Below are 14,839 nucleotides of genomic sequence, written 5' to 3' on the forward strand. Positions count from 1 at the left end.
TGCAATGAATTCCCAGCTTTCCTCTTTCCAAGCACTGGAAGCAGACTCCTATGAGAGCACGGTGATGAAGGCACCGCTATCTGGGCCTGACCCCTGGCTGCCTGCTGCAAAAGGTGCATGGAACCAACCTGTAGCATCCTTCCAACACCTGAGAGCTAAACCATATATCAGGGTCTAGGACCCCTCCTCGATGCTCCTTGCAGCCCCTCGCCTTCCCTGCATCACTTCCCTTTCCTGTCCATGCTGAAACCTTGCCACGGCCGCTCGCCCTCACGCTCCCCCCTTCGCTTCTCACTTTCCCTCCCATTGGTTTCACGTTCCCTTCGCCACGTGGAAAAAGCTTTCAAGCTCATCCAGCCCGGCAGCGGAGTTTATCCTGGTTCCACCCACTGGGACTTTCCTAGCTTCCTCCTGCACGGCGAGGGGAAAAAAAGGCAGAGGCAGGCGGCAGGCATCCCGGGGAGCTCGGGGAGCCGCGGTGCTCCCTTCCCTGAGCTAGGTTTCTATTGTAGGCGGTGCATTCCTCGGGAGGGAGGGTGTGTGTGTGTCGGTGCCTTCCCACACTCCGGGCAGCTCTTATTTAATGGGGGTCTCCATGCAGGGTAGAAGGCAGAGGAGGTTTAGCCGTTGCCAGGCTCACAGGCAGCTCGTAAACCAATTGCCGGCATGGATCACAGGGCTGATATAACCCTGGAGGAGGCTTCGGTGACCGGCCAAACCTCAAGGATGAACATCAGGGAGGACCTGAAGAGGATGCGCTGTGCCGTGCTGTTCTGCCTGCTGGCCGTGCTGCTGCTGGCGCTGCCCATCGCGTACCTGCTGGCTGGGAACCTGCGAGCACCCACCTCCTGCCCCCAGGTAAGGCACTGCCATATATACATACCTCCACCCTGCTGCAGAGTGGGGTCCCACCTCTCCCCTTGTCGTTGTGTATTGTTGTTAGGTTGGTTTGGGGTTGTTTTTTTTTTGTTATCTTTCTGGGCCTGGCTCACTCTTTGAGTTTATTGTGTTTATGGGAAGGAAAGAAGCGCTTTGTTACATCCTCGTGCAGAGCCTGTCTGATGGGATATATCTGTTGTTTCCTTGGTCCCTGCTCCTCTCGTCTTTATTTCACTGAGGTCACAGTACAAGATATGCCTTTAAAACTTTTGTTGGCATGCTGCTTGAAACTGTTATAAGGGATAGCTCTATTTGGTTGAAATCTGTGTCTCTTCACTAATTTCAACCAGATTTTGATACTCACTTTCCTCCCTCCTATCTGATTAGCTCTGAGACTTCCCCTCCCATGTCCTATTTCAGCAAACATCTGCTGACCAAATGCTGATGTCAGTGGGTCAGTGCCCATAGTACATCACTAGGCAGACAGCAGCAGCTCTTATACATTATTAACATTTAGCCCTGCTCAGATACTATTTGGGACAACTATGGAGCCTGACTCTGTATTTCCCACTGTGTGATTTGCTCCCCATCAAAGGTTTCTCTTCATCTGGGTAACTTCTCAGCTGAGCTCTCTTTGCTCCTGGGCTGGCCAAGATAGTCAGCACTAATACTCTTCTGTGCTGCCCCACTCCTGCTTGTGCCAGCCTGCAAGTGCTTCTTTCCATTCTATGCTATAAATCTATCAGGACTGCCCTATGGTAGAAGAACACACGCATATAGCTCTGAAGGATGAAGGTTTGAAGGAATGTTAGCTACAGGTCTGAAATTCCTCACTCAATTAGCCTGCTCGTCATGCGCTCACTTAGGAACAAGCAGAAGAAAGCAGTGCTAATAAGTGGCCTCGAGGGTAAATTCTGGATGCAGCAAACATTTTGCTTGCGTATATTTAGACAGTCTGACAGCTGCGCCCGCAGCTCTGCGCCTCTGCTTGTTTGGCTGCATGGAAAAGTGCTGGCCCTGCTTTGAACCTGAGTTTGTGCCCAAGCAGAGGCAGCTTCTTGTGCAGCATCTTCCACGTTAACTTTGCACCCAGGGCAGGAGGTGCAATCCCTGGCACAGTACCTCATACTGCTAAACGTGCTGATTTCTTGCATGTGTGGAAGAGCTCATTGCTGTGCTGACCCTCCTGCTGCTACTTATGGAGTGGGTGCATGCAGTGAGAAGGCATTTAGGGTTGTCTCGTTGTTCTTTCTCTTCCCAACCTGAGGTTCCAAGCAGAACAGTTCAGTTCCTGAGATGACCTTAAAGAGTAATAGAATGAATGAATGATAGAACGCAAGCTGTTAGGTAGAATAGCGTGTTCCTGGTTCTGCTGGCAGAGTCAGTGGAGAAAAGTGTTTGTGAGAGGGTTTGTTTTCATAAGAGGAAAAGTGCAATGTAAGCCATTAGGTTTGCTCTAGCCTATACATGCCCTCCACAAGCATGTACTTCTATGCACATGCACTGAATTAGCATGTAATAATCCCACAGTGATGCAATGAGCTGATCAGTTGCTTTGCAACCTTTGCACGTCCCATTGAGGCAGGGAAAGCATCGGGGCTGGCTGTGTGCCCACGGTACCAATGCCAGGCTGGGTGGGGGTGTGCCTGGCAGCACCGTGCTGCATTTATTGAGCTTTCCATTCATTCTTCCAAACTCTGAGTGTGTCACCAGCTTTGTCCAGCAGCACAGTGCACGGGGTGGGTTTGTCTGCTTGGTGTTCACCCCTCTGAGCTCAGCATGTCTGCAACCCAGGTGTTTTTGTGTATCCAGCTGCGTTTGTAGGATTATAATTGTGTTGCTGCAGAATGCCTTCTTCTCACATCACATTAATAGAGGACTCAGCTGGGAGGGGGCATGTCCTGCATCTTGGTCACAGAAACCCCAGGCAACCCTACAGGCTTCAGGAGGAGTGGCTGGAAAGCTGTGTGATGGAAAGGGACCTTGGTGTGCTGATGGATAGTTGGCTGGGCACACACTGGAAGCAGGTGGGCTGGCCCTGCTTTGCAGCAGACATGAGTCCATTCACTGACCCTTGCAGCTCACAGGAGGAGCCCTCTCGGTGCTGCAGGACCAGAGCTCAGCCCACGCAGGATTATCTTTTTCCGCTGCATTCAGGCCAGTCCTGGGCCACAGCTCCAGCACCAAGTGGGAGGGACTGGTGCAGCAAAACGGGTGAGGAGCAGACGTAGTAAATCCCTGAACCCGTCCTTCCTGGTGCAAGGAGGATGGGAAGGGTTGTGCAAGCGGGGTGTGCCTCTGCGGCTGCAGGGTGAGACGGTTGTTCATCTCAGCTCCTGTGTGGGTGCTCGTGGTGTCACACTCACCTCGGAAGGGACATCAGCTCACCTTTTCCTCAGGAAGTGCCCCTTTTAGGGAAGAGCAGGGTAGGTTATGTCATCACAGCAACACGTGCAAACCACCGCTTCTCTTTCTTGTGGTGAGCTGTGTCTTGTATGAGTAACCGAGGCCTGATGATGGGTTCCCTGGACACCTTCCAGGCTCACACGCAGCTTCCCCGCTGCAAGTAGAAATCACTTTCTTTCGTTCTTCAAGACAAAGCAAGGTGAGGAAATAGGGTTCTCTAAGCACTGACACAGTTTGGGCTATTAGCAGGAAATGATAAAAGGCTGCAGGGCATCCTTTCCTGAAGGAAAGCCAAGTTTCAATCTGAATGCATAGATCCAGTGAGAGGAAGCCAGGAGAGCATCTCCATCCATCCTTGCAACTCAGTCCACTTGCTCCATAAGGCTGAAAGTCAAGACCTGCCCTGCAAATATTGGTACTTGAGCTTGTGCTGGTGGCAACAATAGCGTGGCAGGACCAGAAGCAGGGCACAAGGGAGGTTCAATCTGAAACCAGTCAGGTTTCAGTCTGAAACCAGGCTCTACAGTACAGGAGCAGCTCAGCCTGGGTTCCCATCCTGTAGTCCAAAAGGATGAAGCAGCAAAGATCAGAATAGGATTGGCAGATCTGTAACCCATGCAGAGCCAGATGCCCTAATGGCTTGCCCAAGTGGGAAGGAGAACCCCAAGGAGGTGGTAGAGTCACCATCCCTGCAGGTTTTCAAGGAAAGGGTTTATGTCACACTGAGGGTAGTGTGCATAGGTTGATGTTTGGACTAGTTGATCTTAGTGGTCTTTTCCAGCCATAGTGACTCTGTGATTCAAAATATCTTCCTGATCCATAGGGATGGAGGGTTGCCCGGGGAGCAGCAGGGAGCCTTGTGCCATGTCCTGGGTGCGGGGGACTCTTCTAAAAGCCATAAAGCTGTTGTTTGAAGCTTATGGTCCTCATGGACAGAACAGCCAGCATATACCACAGCCCAGCCAAAATGCACCCAGCATTAGGGACAGTCTTTGCCCAACTGCTCAGGCCACACAGCACCCCTGGGTTGAGCAAAACCGAATGCAAGCACCATATGTGCCATGCAGGGACCTGCCATGAAATTGTACCTTGTGCTAAAAATGGAGCTGGGGATGTTTGGCTGATGAATCCCCCCACCCTCCAGTACCAGGCTGCCTTTCCCAGGCAGTTCTCCTGGACAACCCCAGCCCTTCCTTGAGGTGCAAAGGGGATGTTTTGTGTTTGACCTCCTCCTGGGCTTTAGATGTAAATGCTGCAGTGCTTTGGGTAGTGGTGGAGTCTTGGATACTGCAGCTGTCAGGGTTACTATAGGTGCTGGAGATGCCCTTTTGCTCCCAGCTCAGCTGTAGGGCGGGATTTTCAAAGTTGCTCAATGCTGCTTACATTTTCTCTGCTGTAACCAAAGGGAAAATTGTGGCCATTCAGTGAACTTTACAGAAGCACATCTAAGCAAGAAGGGAGAACAGAGAAAAATGCTAATTGTGTGGTTTCTCTACTGCCTCGTACTGCTTGGCTTTCCCTCACCTCCTCCTTCCTGAAAGCTCTTTATGCATCTCATCCACACTCCCAGTGTACATCAGCAGCACAAGTATTGCTAATACCAGGCTATCATGCAGCATTCTGAAGTATTTATGTGTCAATTGAGGTTTGTGCCCTTATCGACCAGCACAGTCAGGAGCAAACTCCACCTTTGCCACACAAAGAACACATTGACACCATGCAGCACAGTGCCCTACCTGCTGCTCTGGAGTGTCCATCTGGAAACAACCAGAGGTTGCATAAAATGCTTCTTTACAGCTGTAAATTCTGTGCATGTGCATCTGGCCAAAAGCATGGGAGTGCTGGAGGGAAATCCTCACACTGACCTCATGCTTCCCATCAGGAAGGCTGTGGCTGTGTGCCATGGAAGGGCCAGCAAGCAGGAGGCACCTCAGAGCGAATGTATTTATTGCATCAGCCCATAGTGCACAACATACCCCAGCGGGCAGCCCCTGGCTGACTGCATTCCCTTAACCACTTGCTTCCAATGACAGTGCAGCATCACATTGCCAAGCACAGTGCCTGGCACAAGCACAATGGATGATGCTCCCCATATCCCTGGGATGCAGAGCCAGCATCCCGCAGCTCCTTCCTTCCCCCTGTGGCTACGCTGCTTTCCAAGCTGCTGGAGGAGGGCTGGCTCCCAATGAGGAGCCATGGGAGCCTGACAGGGGGTGAGCTGGGGAAGGTTTAAGGTGCAAACCAATGTGAAATAGCCCTGTCTTGCCTTGGGCTCCCCACAGTTCAAGACATGCCCAAGCAGTAGACTTGCAGCCTGAAATAATGCAGAAGGGAAGCTGCAGGTCTGTAGATGGCACACCTCTTTACTCTTTACCTCTTTACAACTCTTTACTCTCTTTACTGCTGTTTCAAATGCACCATGCAGATGTTTGAAGCAGGGAAGAGCATCTCATGCTGTGCTGCTTGCTGCAATTCAATGCACAGATGGAGAGACAGCAGCTGCCAGGTAGCAATGCTCCAGCACTGCTTTATGGAGGCACTGGAGTGATGGTCCTTACCTTCAGTGCTCCTCCAGCCCTGCAAGGGGTTTGTCCAACCCATGAGCTGAACACAGCCAGCACAGCATCATCTGCCTGAGATGTGGGTGGCTTTGAGCAAACAGTAAGAAACTCTTGCACTAAAGCAAAGCTCTGTCGGGGCTTGTCCTTTTACATAAAGGCTTTAACTGAGGTGGAGGATATCAGTGAACCATCTCCTGTTTTGATGGGTATGCAAACTGGACATGGTGCAGGAACCCTGGAGCTAACTGCCTGTGTGTCTCTCTTGCAGGTCGTAGAGGAGAGGAGCTCTCACTTTCTGAAGCAGCGAGCAGTAGCTGCTGGTAAGTGTGCCAGCCCTCTTCCCATCCCCACTGTTTTTGTTTGCTGAGGTTTTGCAACTGCTGCCTCGGTCCCTGGGGCAAACAGCTCCCTGCCTGCCCTCACCAGGAGGATCCAAGCATGTCAGGGCTGGGCAGGGTCACAGGATGTGGGGAGATGGGTACAGCTGGGGCCATAGCGAGGGACGAGCACTCCCAACCCGATAGAGCCAGCTCTAGCCCAGGGTGGGCTCACACTTCCCAGCACATAGTTCCCTTAGTGGGCTGAAGTGTGGCTTTGGGAGCCTATGAATGCATCCCTCACACCTCCCCTGCACAAACTTACACCTTTTTTCTCTCTTTCCCTCAGTTACAGACATGCTTCCCAGTGCCGAGAAGCCACGAGCACACCTGACAGGTAATGCTTGTTCGAAACCAGACTGTTTCCTTCGGGTCTTACAGCTGTTGCAGTGCAACAACCGTGGTTTATACGGGTCTGATAGGATCAAGCTGCAAGATGCAGGGGAAGAAGTCACCAGCTTTGCCACATTGACCACAGCAGATTTACCACAGCAGTGTTAATAGGAAAGGGCACACAGAGGAGGCAGCTGGCAAACACTGCCACTTCTCTGGGCTGTTGCTGTTGTTGTGTGAGCACTTGGGTTCCTGTAACTGAGCTTTAGTGATGCCTGCCATGTTAGTGATTTGCTGAGTCTGCTTTGGTGGGAAGAGCCCAGGCGAGCTGTGATTTAGGAAGATCTACCAGTTTGGGAGTAAAATAAGACTGATTAAGGCTGGTTTTAGGGTACTTATTTTTTTTACAAGTCCAACCTGAAGCCACACACACCACATTCCCATCAATAGCTTCCTGGTTTTGGTGAAGTCGTATGTAACGTGCATTGGAGCAACCAAGGGAAGAGCTGTATGCAGCTGAACCTCTCAGCTTGTGTCTGTTAGGAAGATGCCATCTCAAAACATCACCACCTCAGCACTGAAGCTGGGGCTGTCACCACATTGAAGGGAACTTAGGGAATAACAACTGAAGAAAAGGTTTGTGGTTTCCTGAGTGGATGGGACTAAGAGCGGAAAAGCTCCATCTGCTCTGAGCTCCCCCCTTATGTTCACTAAGACAATTTATACCTCCTGAACATATATCTCACTGCAGAGGCTTCCTCAGTACCCCGTGTGTTGTCCCAGGGGAGCACTGTAGTAACTTGAAGCATGCAAGAAGTTCCACGAGGCTTAACACGTGTATGCAAAGGCTTATCAGTGCTTTAGGGCTGATTTGTCAACCACCATAGTTTACTTTCCCTAACCCACAAGCTCCTTCCTAATACACTCCTACGTCCCAACCCTTTCTACACACAGGCGGATAGAACTGCTCAGAATACATGGGATCACAGAACCACAGAATATCCTGAGTTGAAAGGGACACACAGGGATGACTGAGCCCAACCCAGCTCCACACAGCACCACCCAACCCTATGGCTGAGAGCAGTGTTCCAGAGCTCCCTGAGCTCCAGGGCTGTGCCCGCTGCCCTTTGTGGCACAGCCATTCCCCAACCCCTCCTGACCTTCCCCTGACAGCTCCATGTCATTCCCTCAGGTCTGCAGAAGGACTTTGGCTGCTAATATAGGTCCATTTGTTTCCCACATCTCCACATGACCAAGACCAGGAGGCTCTCTTAGTGCAGCTGACTCACAATTGCAGCCAAAGCGTTGCTTTGCTGATGGGAACTTCCCCGGGTTGCACAAAAGTCCAGCTGTCACAGGGAAGCACCCAACAATTTGCTTCAAATTTCATCAGGCCTATGTTTGCAACTCCTTCACCATCACTCCTGAGCAGTGCACTGGGATGGGGTCTGTCTCCTGCCTCAACCCCATCAATATTATTTAAGAGAAGGAAAAAGCAAAGGGTATTTTCTCACTCCTTTTCTGTGCATAATAGAGTCGGGAGCCTGAGCTGAAGGCTACAACCAGGCTGCTGTGCCACTGAGCCACCAGGAAACCAGGCTTCCAAGAACTTTAAGCTTTTATGCTGGGTTCCAGCACTTCTCTTTTGCTTTTTCTGCACCCTGCAGCAATGATTTCCTGAGCTCAGTGCAGAAGCCTTTGGCGTTGTTCTAAACTTGTTATATAATAATTTCCTGCCTGTTTTCTGGTCTTTATTTCTCCAAAACCACAACTTGTGCAGAGAAAGTGAAAAAGGGAATCATTATTCTTCAGATCTTTTGTACGTTCCCCCACTTCAGGTGCATGGTTCACTATTTAGATAGCAGACTAGGTGCCCTTCCTTGTGGCAGATCCTTCTCCGGAGCTCCAGCTGCCCCCCTTCTGGGTTTAGGAACATATGTTTTAAATGTAAGAGCAGAATGAGAGGAATGAGAACTAACCAGAGTGCTTCATGTGGGAATGCACCACTGAATTAGCAGTAGTGGGATGACTCAATGTTTGGATCTCTGTTCCTTTATGAAAGTTTCTTCACCTGTTCTTGGCCTCTGGAAAATACACAGAGCAGCTTGGACTCACCCATACTGACACTGAGACCTCCTCTCCCTGTCTGCTGGTGAAGAACACTCAGTGTGAACCCCAGCTGGGGCTTTTCCCCACCCTCACTGTGTCCCATGTATTAGTTCAGAGTTGGTGCTGACCATCACCATCCCCACAGCCCTTATGGGGCTTCAGGTCAGGAGGCAAACCAGTGCCTGTATGGGATGGCATGGCATGGCTGGATGAAGTGTGTTACAGGCACCCACCCAGAGCCTGTCCAGCACTCATTGTGCTGCGATGCTATTGAACACCTCACTCAGTCTGGGTAGATAATAACTTCTTGACTCCACTTGGCTGTTGGTCATTTTAAGGTCAGTTATTACATGTCTTGAACAACACAGACCCTGTAGGCTCTGTGCTTTGCAACTCATGCAGCACAAGACCTGAGCTATGCAGGAGACAAAGACCCTCATCTCCTGGTGTGTTTCAGTGTCACCAGTGAGGGCTATGAACTGTAGAAACCCCACAAGTTCACCAGCATGCCACCAACGCAACCAAGTGACAGGGAATCCCCAGCAAGTGACTAAACCAGAAGGGATTTTAGGAAAAGAGAAGAAATTTTATGTCTAAGAGATGCCAAAAGAAAAGAAAAAGAAAAAAGAAGAATTGAAAACAAAAGTGAAAGGGAAACTTGGAGGAACTGCAGCAGTAAATCCCATAGTGAAAGCAGATTTTATTTACTTGAAGGATTAGCATAAGATGTGTATTTGCAGGAAGTGCAGCTCCATATATTTAAGAAATAAACGAGTGACAAGTCTGGCTGTGCTAGAAAAGGAGCCGTACAATATTCCAATGCACTTCAACACGCATCTTTCCTGATATATCTCTAAATCATGGGAAAATTTGACCAGCTTGAAAATGGAGAGTGTCAATATAGTGAGTTTTAACCTAAAAGGAATGGTAGAGCCATCAAGATTAGAACTGCCTCATTTCAGGAGTTATGAAATGATGTACTTGATACAAGATGCTTCATAGTTATTAAAAACACTGAAGAATTGAGTGTCACTGACACCTTCAATGCATCATTGGATACGTAAAACAAACATATTTCTCATGAAGCTTCTCCTCCATTTTTTCCCAAACTACCCAAGATGGAAAAGAGCCCAAAACTCGTAATTTTCATCTTTTCTGCTCTTCCCCATCTCAGACCAGATTTCCTCTGCCACCACCCTATCTCAGAGAGACCTTACTAAACCACAATGACCCCAGTGCTGCATTAGTGTTTGCCAGGCCCCAAGGCAGACAAGGACACAGACCATTTTGCTTTCTTTTGCTCCTCTCTTTCTATATCAAGCCAAGTTCCCTTCCTCTAAGCCTCACCTGCTTTATAATACTTCTGTATTTTAGCTTGGCTTGCTATCACACTCCCCGTCTATCATCTTCCAGCAAAGAAATGCTCCACGTGCTTTGCCTTCTGGGAAAGGATAGAGGGATTTAATTTTTCCGAGCACTGACAGTCAGGCTGGGAAAAAAGCCATTATTTTGTTGTGCTACTCGGAGAATATGCAAGAAATTGCACTCCTAACAGCAGCTTGTTTTCGTACGGGTTATCTATTGGCAGAAAACAGGGGAAAAAAAAGGATGTCACAGAGGGCTGAGGGTATTTGTTTTCCTGAATCTCATTTCCCCCAGGATAAACCTAATAGACATTGCCAAGAGTATTTCTAAGCTCATCCGCCTTCAGTTTGCTTCCCTGCCTGTGCACACGCACCCTATCCCCAAATGCTGAATCATAATTGACCTTAAGCATTAACTTAAGCTCATGAAAGCTGCTCCCTGGTTCTTCCCCCTGCATCCTGAGCTTAGATCCTCTGCTTAGACCAGACCGTGCTGGGGATGGATTGGAGCTCTGTTTGTCATTGGTTAACCACAAGAGCGTTTCTGTTTGTTAGTTGTTCTGTCTGAAGTAAAGCTGAAGATAACACCAAGCTTAGTGTTCTGTCCCAAACGTTTTCAAAACAGAGTTAAAAATGGGTTTTATTGCAGCATGTCCCTTTGTTAGCGTGTGTTTTAAAGCACAGTGGGGTTTTCTAGCTCTATGGTGAAACTGAAGGACGGTGGTAAAGGAAAGGGAGTTGTATAGCAGAAGATCTCAGTGCAGCACCCAGCCAGCAAACCTCAATGTGGTGGCTGACAAACCTCATCTCCAACCTCCAGAAGCAACATGGCAGGAAGAATTCAAGGCTCTTAGTAATAGACCACAATGATCATTGTGAGGCTTCTGCAATCAAAAAGAGCCTGTTGTCCTCAGTTAGCACCACTGTGGCACAAACGCAGATACTGTGGCATCACTACTCATGGAGACATTGCTCTCATGTCTCTGACTGCTATTCTGAGCCATTAGATGCAGGCATGTAGACAGCTGTACAACTGGCCCAGCACTGCTTTCATTTAAGAACAGTTGATGCTTTGCAGGTGGGTGAGAGCGCTCCAAACCTTCATAGGCTAAAGCTACATGTCCTACCCTGCAGTGAGAGCCTTTGGGAAGGACAGTCCCATCATTTGGGATGCCCTGTCACCTAGGACACCAAGGGCTGTAACCAAGCCCTGTGGGCAGCATGCTCCAACGGAGGTTCTCCAACTTTGGTTTTGGCTTTTTGGTTGCTCAGATCTGGATCAGATCCTATGGGCAGCCTCCCAAAGTAGCTCTCAACAGTTGGCCTGCAGCTGACTGGCTATAAAGGAAGAGGATTTCTCTCCCAGAGTTTTTATTGCCCCGTGGAGAAAAGATTCTGTATTTCTCCAGCTGGAACAAACTAACACATCTCCCTCTCTCTGTCCTGCAGTGAAGAAACAAGACCCTTCCAGCACCGTGGGACGACATCTACCCATCCTGCAGTGGGAAGACAAGCGAGGCTTGGCCTTTACCAAGAACAACCTGAGTTATTCCAGCAACGCACTGGTGATACCTGTGTCTGGGGATTACTATGTCTATGCTCAGGTCACTTTCCGAGGGCCCAGTGATACTTCAAGTAAAACCAGTTCTGTCACTGCAATCATCACTAAAGTCACTGACAGCTACCCCGAGCCCACCCAGCTGCTGACCAGCACCAAGACCCTCAGCGAAGAAAGGAACAACTGGTTCCAGCCCATTTATCTGGGAGCTGTGGTTTCCTTAGAGATAGGAGACAAGCTAATGGTCAACGTTAGTGACATCAAGCTGGTGGATTACACTAAGGAACACAAAACCTTCTTCGGTGCCTTTTTACTGTAGGTCTCTGGTAGCAGCTTTGTGGAGGGCCTGGTTTGGTGGTAGCACGTCAGGGTGCTGGTCTCTGTGCTGTCCTCTGTGCTTCACTCATCTGCTGCCTTAAATTAAGGGGTGGGGAAGGCTGGAGCTGCAGGGTGAATGGAAGCAGCCCAAAAAAACTCCAGAAAAAGGAAAGTCAGACTTCAAGGATGATGGGGATTCTTGAAAGCTCTGTATATAGGGGAGGAACCTTTTTTTATGGGTCAGGTAGGGATATTTATCACAAATAGGCCAGGCTGCATCACTAATTCTTTTTCCAATATACCATTTATTTCAGCTGAAAAGAAGTGTTTTAAATATTCTCGAGCACTTCCAGTGTAATTTTGCATGACCTTTCTTCAGATTCTTAAGGGCAATTACAATTAATAATTTCCTTAAACATGGTTCAGTACTTTGCACTAACATAAAGCCCGGATTAATCATTAACTGCTTAATTAATCACTTTCAGCTTCCCTGTAAAGTAGATTAAAATTATACCATGTGTTTTGCAGAATCCACCTGATTTGATTTTATTTTCCAGGATATTGTTTACAGATCCTCAAGTCATTGTGTGGGCTTTCGCCTCCATTTAAAGCTTATAGGGAACATGCAGAAACATTTTTGTTTCAGCATGACTGCAGGATCCCCCCTGTCAGATCCGAACATTAGGAAAGGAGAAAAAACAAGCAAACAAAAAAGGGCAGGAAGCTTTCCACTGTGCTTCATGCAAAGCAAATGCAACTAAAGTCATCAGTGCCCTCCTAATCCTTTGCGACCACTGCTACAGTGATCTGCTGGCACAAAGGTCTCCCCATCCTTTGCCTGGGTTAAGGCTGGTGACCAGCACTCTGTGCAAAAGCTCATAGGATCCAAAGAGAAGCTCAAATTGTGCCACGGCCAGCTACAGAGCTTGGGAATGCTTAGCTTCCCATCTCGTGCTTCTTTTTCTCATAGACATTACTATCTCAGGGAAATTCCCCAGCTTTCCTGCTCCTCCCACAATAAATACATCACCGTCAGTGACTCAAGTCATGCTTTAGTATGGTCAGGCTTTACACACTGCTTGGTGGTCTCTCACTTGAGTCCCTACCAGGCAGGGTCTGTCCAGTGGCCAGGCTGTACTCTCTGCAGCTCTTCCTCTTTTTTCCCTTTCCCCATTGGGCTTCTTCCTTCTTGGCCAGAAGTGTTACCAGGATGGCTTAGCTAACATTTCCACCCACAGACACAGGCCCCAGAAGCACGTTGTTAGCACCAGGGAGGCACCCAGCACCATCTATTACTCTCCAGGAAGGGCAGCTCACCATCACCACCTCAGCAGGGCTTTTCCCACTGCTCGGAATACCCAGCTTTTCTCTTTGCAGCGATATGGTAAAATCACAAGTCCAGGAAAAGTTCGTTCCTTTAAGAAACCCGAAAACTTTCCCTTTTTTTTTAGATTTTCTAAAACATTTTCTTGCCACTCCATATTGAATCCTTAAAGCTTCCGATCCCTTCATTGTGTGCCCAGAATTGGATCTGTGTTCTTGCGGACCTCCATAGGAAAGGCACGTGGGTGACCAGCACACCAAAATTCATTCTTTATCTCACACAGAGGAGACTAAAAGTGACCTGTCCAGGACAGGGGATTCTCAGCCACTAGTTAGAAAAGCTTCTGTGAAGTTATATGGGACAAATTTGGTTTATCCTTGGACAAAGTTGAAATGCAAATTCAGGCTTTACTGAGACATTTACAGAAATCCAGAAAGGTCTTTATTTCTGGAGATGAGATAATGCAACGCTCTTATGAGCCCATAATGCAATCTTAATAGGCTTGTAGAACAGATTGCCATAAAGACTACATTTGTAGCTGTCATCCGTTACTGCTTGTTGCACTGAATTATGTTTAATATGGGTTCTAGGGGAGAGGAGTCGTGCATGCAGTATTTGGCTCACAGTAAAAGAACCTTCTAGGGATACGTATATGTACATATACAGGTTTGTTTATATATATTTATGCATACCCCACCTACAGGTTTTAGGGAGTGCTTTGGCAATGATGAGCCTTTTCTATATAACAAGACACATAATTTGTGCCTGCTGTACTCTGATGACAAATCCCACAAGCACAAGATCTCTTGCTGCTCTAACAGATACAGATGTGACTATTTTGTTCCATTGGCCATAGCACAAAGGTATTTATTTTAGTTCATGCCTTGCAAGCTGTCCCACCCCATCTCATACACCAGCTTCTAGCACTCTTAGCATGCTGGCACAATTTATAGAGCATAAAGTAACATATCTAGCACTACTTGTTTTAAAGCAGTGCAGGCAGATTAATCCAAGCACACCCACCCCAGTGGGAATTTCTACTTCTCCCCCTTTTTTCCCCCCTCTTAGTGCTAATAATGCTTCTGTAACAGTGACCAGCAGGTACAGCAGGGAGCACGCAGGGCTGGCTGTGAGCCCACTGACTGCAGAAGCCAATGGTACAGCATTGGGGTAAAGCTACTTAAGGGGAATAGAGGTCAGGCTCAGAGGGAAAGGTCTCAGGCAGACTGAACCCAAGCTGCGGGTGATCAGATTTTCCCAAAGCTAATTAAGGATGGAAGCGTTCTCAGAAAAAAAATAAATAAAAAAAAAATCACCCTTATTGGGTGAGGAAAAAAAAAAGGTTCTTTAATGTAAATGGTTTGTGGTGAAAATGTCCATAGGTCAGCATTTTCAGTTGGATGAGGGTGACGAAATGGGGCCTTGTCAACAAGTGACCTTTCAGCCTGCGGTCAGGCTGAAAATACGTTTTGTTTTGGGTGGATGTGAAACTGAGAGAGTTGGAAGAAGCTCCCCAGGCTGGAGGAAGAACTTCAAGAAGGCAGTTTGTGTTCATGAGCTAAAAATAATGGCACAATTTCTGGATTCAGCCCTTTCATCTTTCAGAAAGA

At 48.3% G+C, this 14,839-nt stretch overlaps 1 protein-coding gene across 1 annotated transcript; it reads left to right on the forward strand.

Annotated features, from left to right (window-relative positions):
• Window positions 1–391: 391 nt before the first annotated feature.
• On the forward strand, window positions 392–14,481 carry TNFSF15 (TNF superfamily member 15). The gene is made up of 4 exons (XM_015878837.3): window positions 392–858; window positions 6,115–6,166; window positions 6,513–6,560; window positions 11,479–14,481. The coding sequence occupies exons 1-4, from the start codon at window positions 667–669 to the stop codon at window positions 11,904–11,906; spliced, it is 720 nt and encodes a 239-aa protein (XP_015734323.2). The 5' UTR covers window positions 392–666; the 3' UTR covers window positions 11,907–14,481.
• Window positions 14,482–14,839: the final 358 nt, after the last annotated feature.

The sequence above is a fragment of the Coturnix japonica genome, chromosome 21 (assembly GCF_054131305.1).
Source record: "Coturnix japonica strain WE chromosome 21, WE-NBRP24, whole genome shotgun sequence".
Lineage (NCBI taxonomy): Eukaryota > Metazoa > Chordata > Aves > Galliformes > Phasianidae > Coturnix > Coturnix japonica.

What these genes read in the sequence shown, in the direction of transcription:
- TNFSF15 (XM_015878837.3), top strand. Translation starts at nt 667, where the DNA reads ATGGATCACAGGGCTGATATAACCCTGGAGGAGGCTTCGGTGACCGGC. An exon ending in CACCCACCTCCTGCCCCCAG is followed by an intron (nt 859 to 6,114) that starts GTAAGGCACTGC and finishes TCTCTCTTGCAG; the next exon opens with GTCGTAGAGGAGAGGAGCTC. An exon ending in GCCACGAGCACACCTGACAG is followed by an intron (nt 6,561 to 11,478) that starts GTAATGCTTGTT and finishes TCTGTCCTGCAG; the next exon opens with TGAAGAAACAAGACCCTTCC.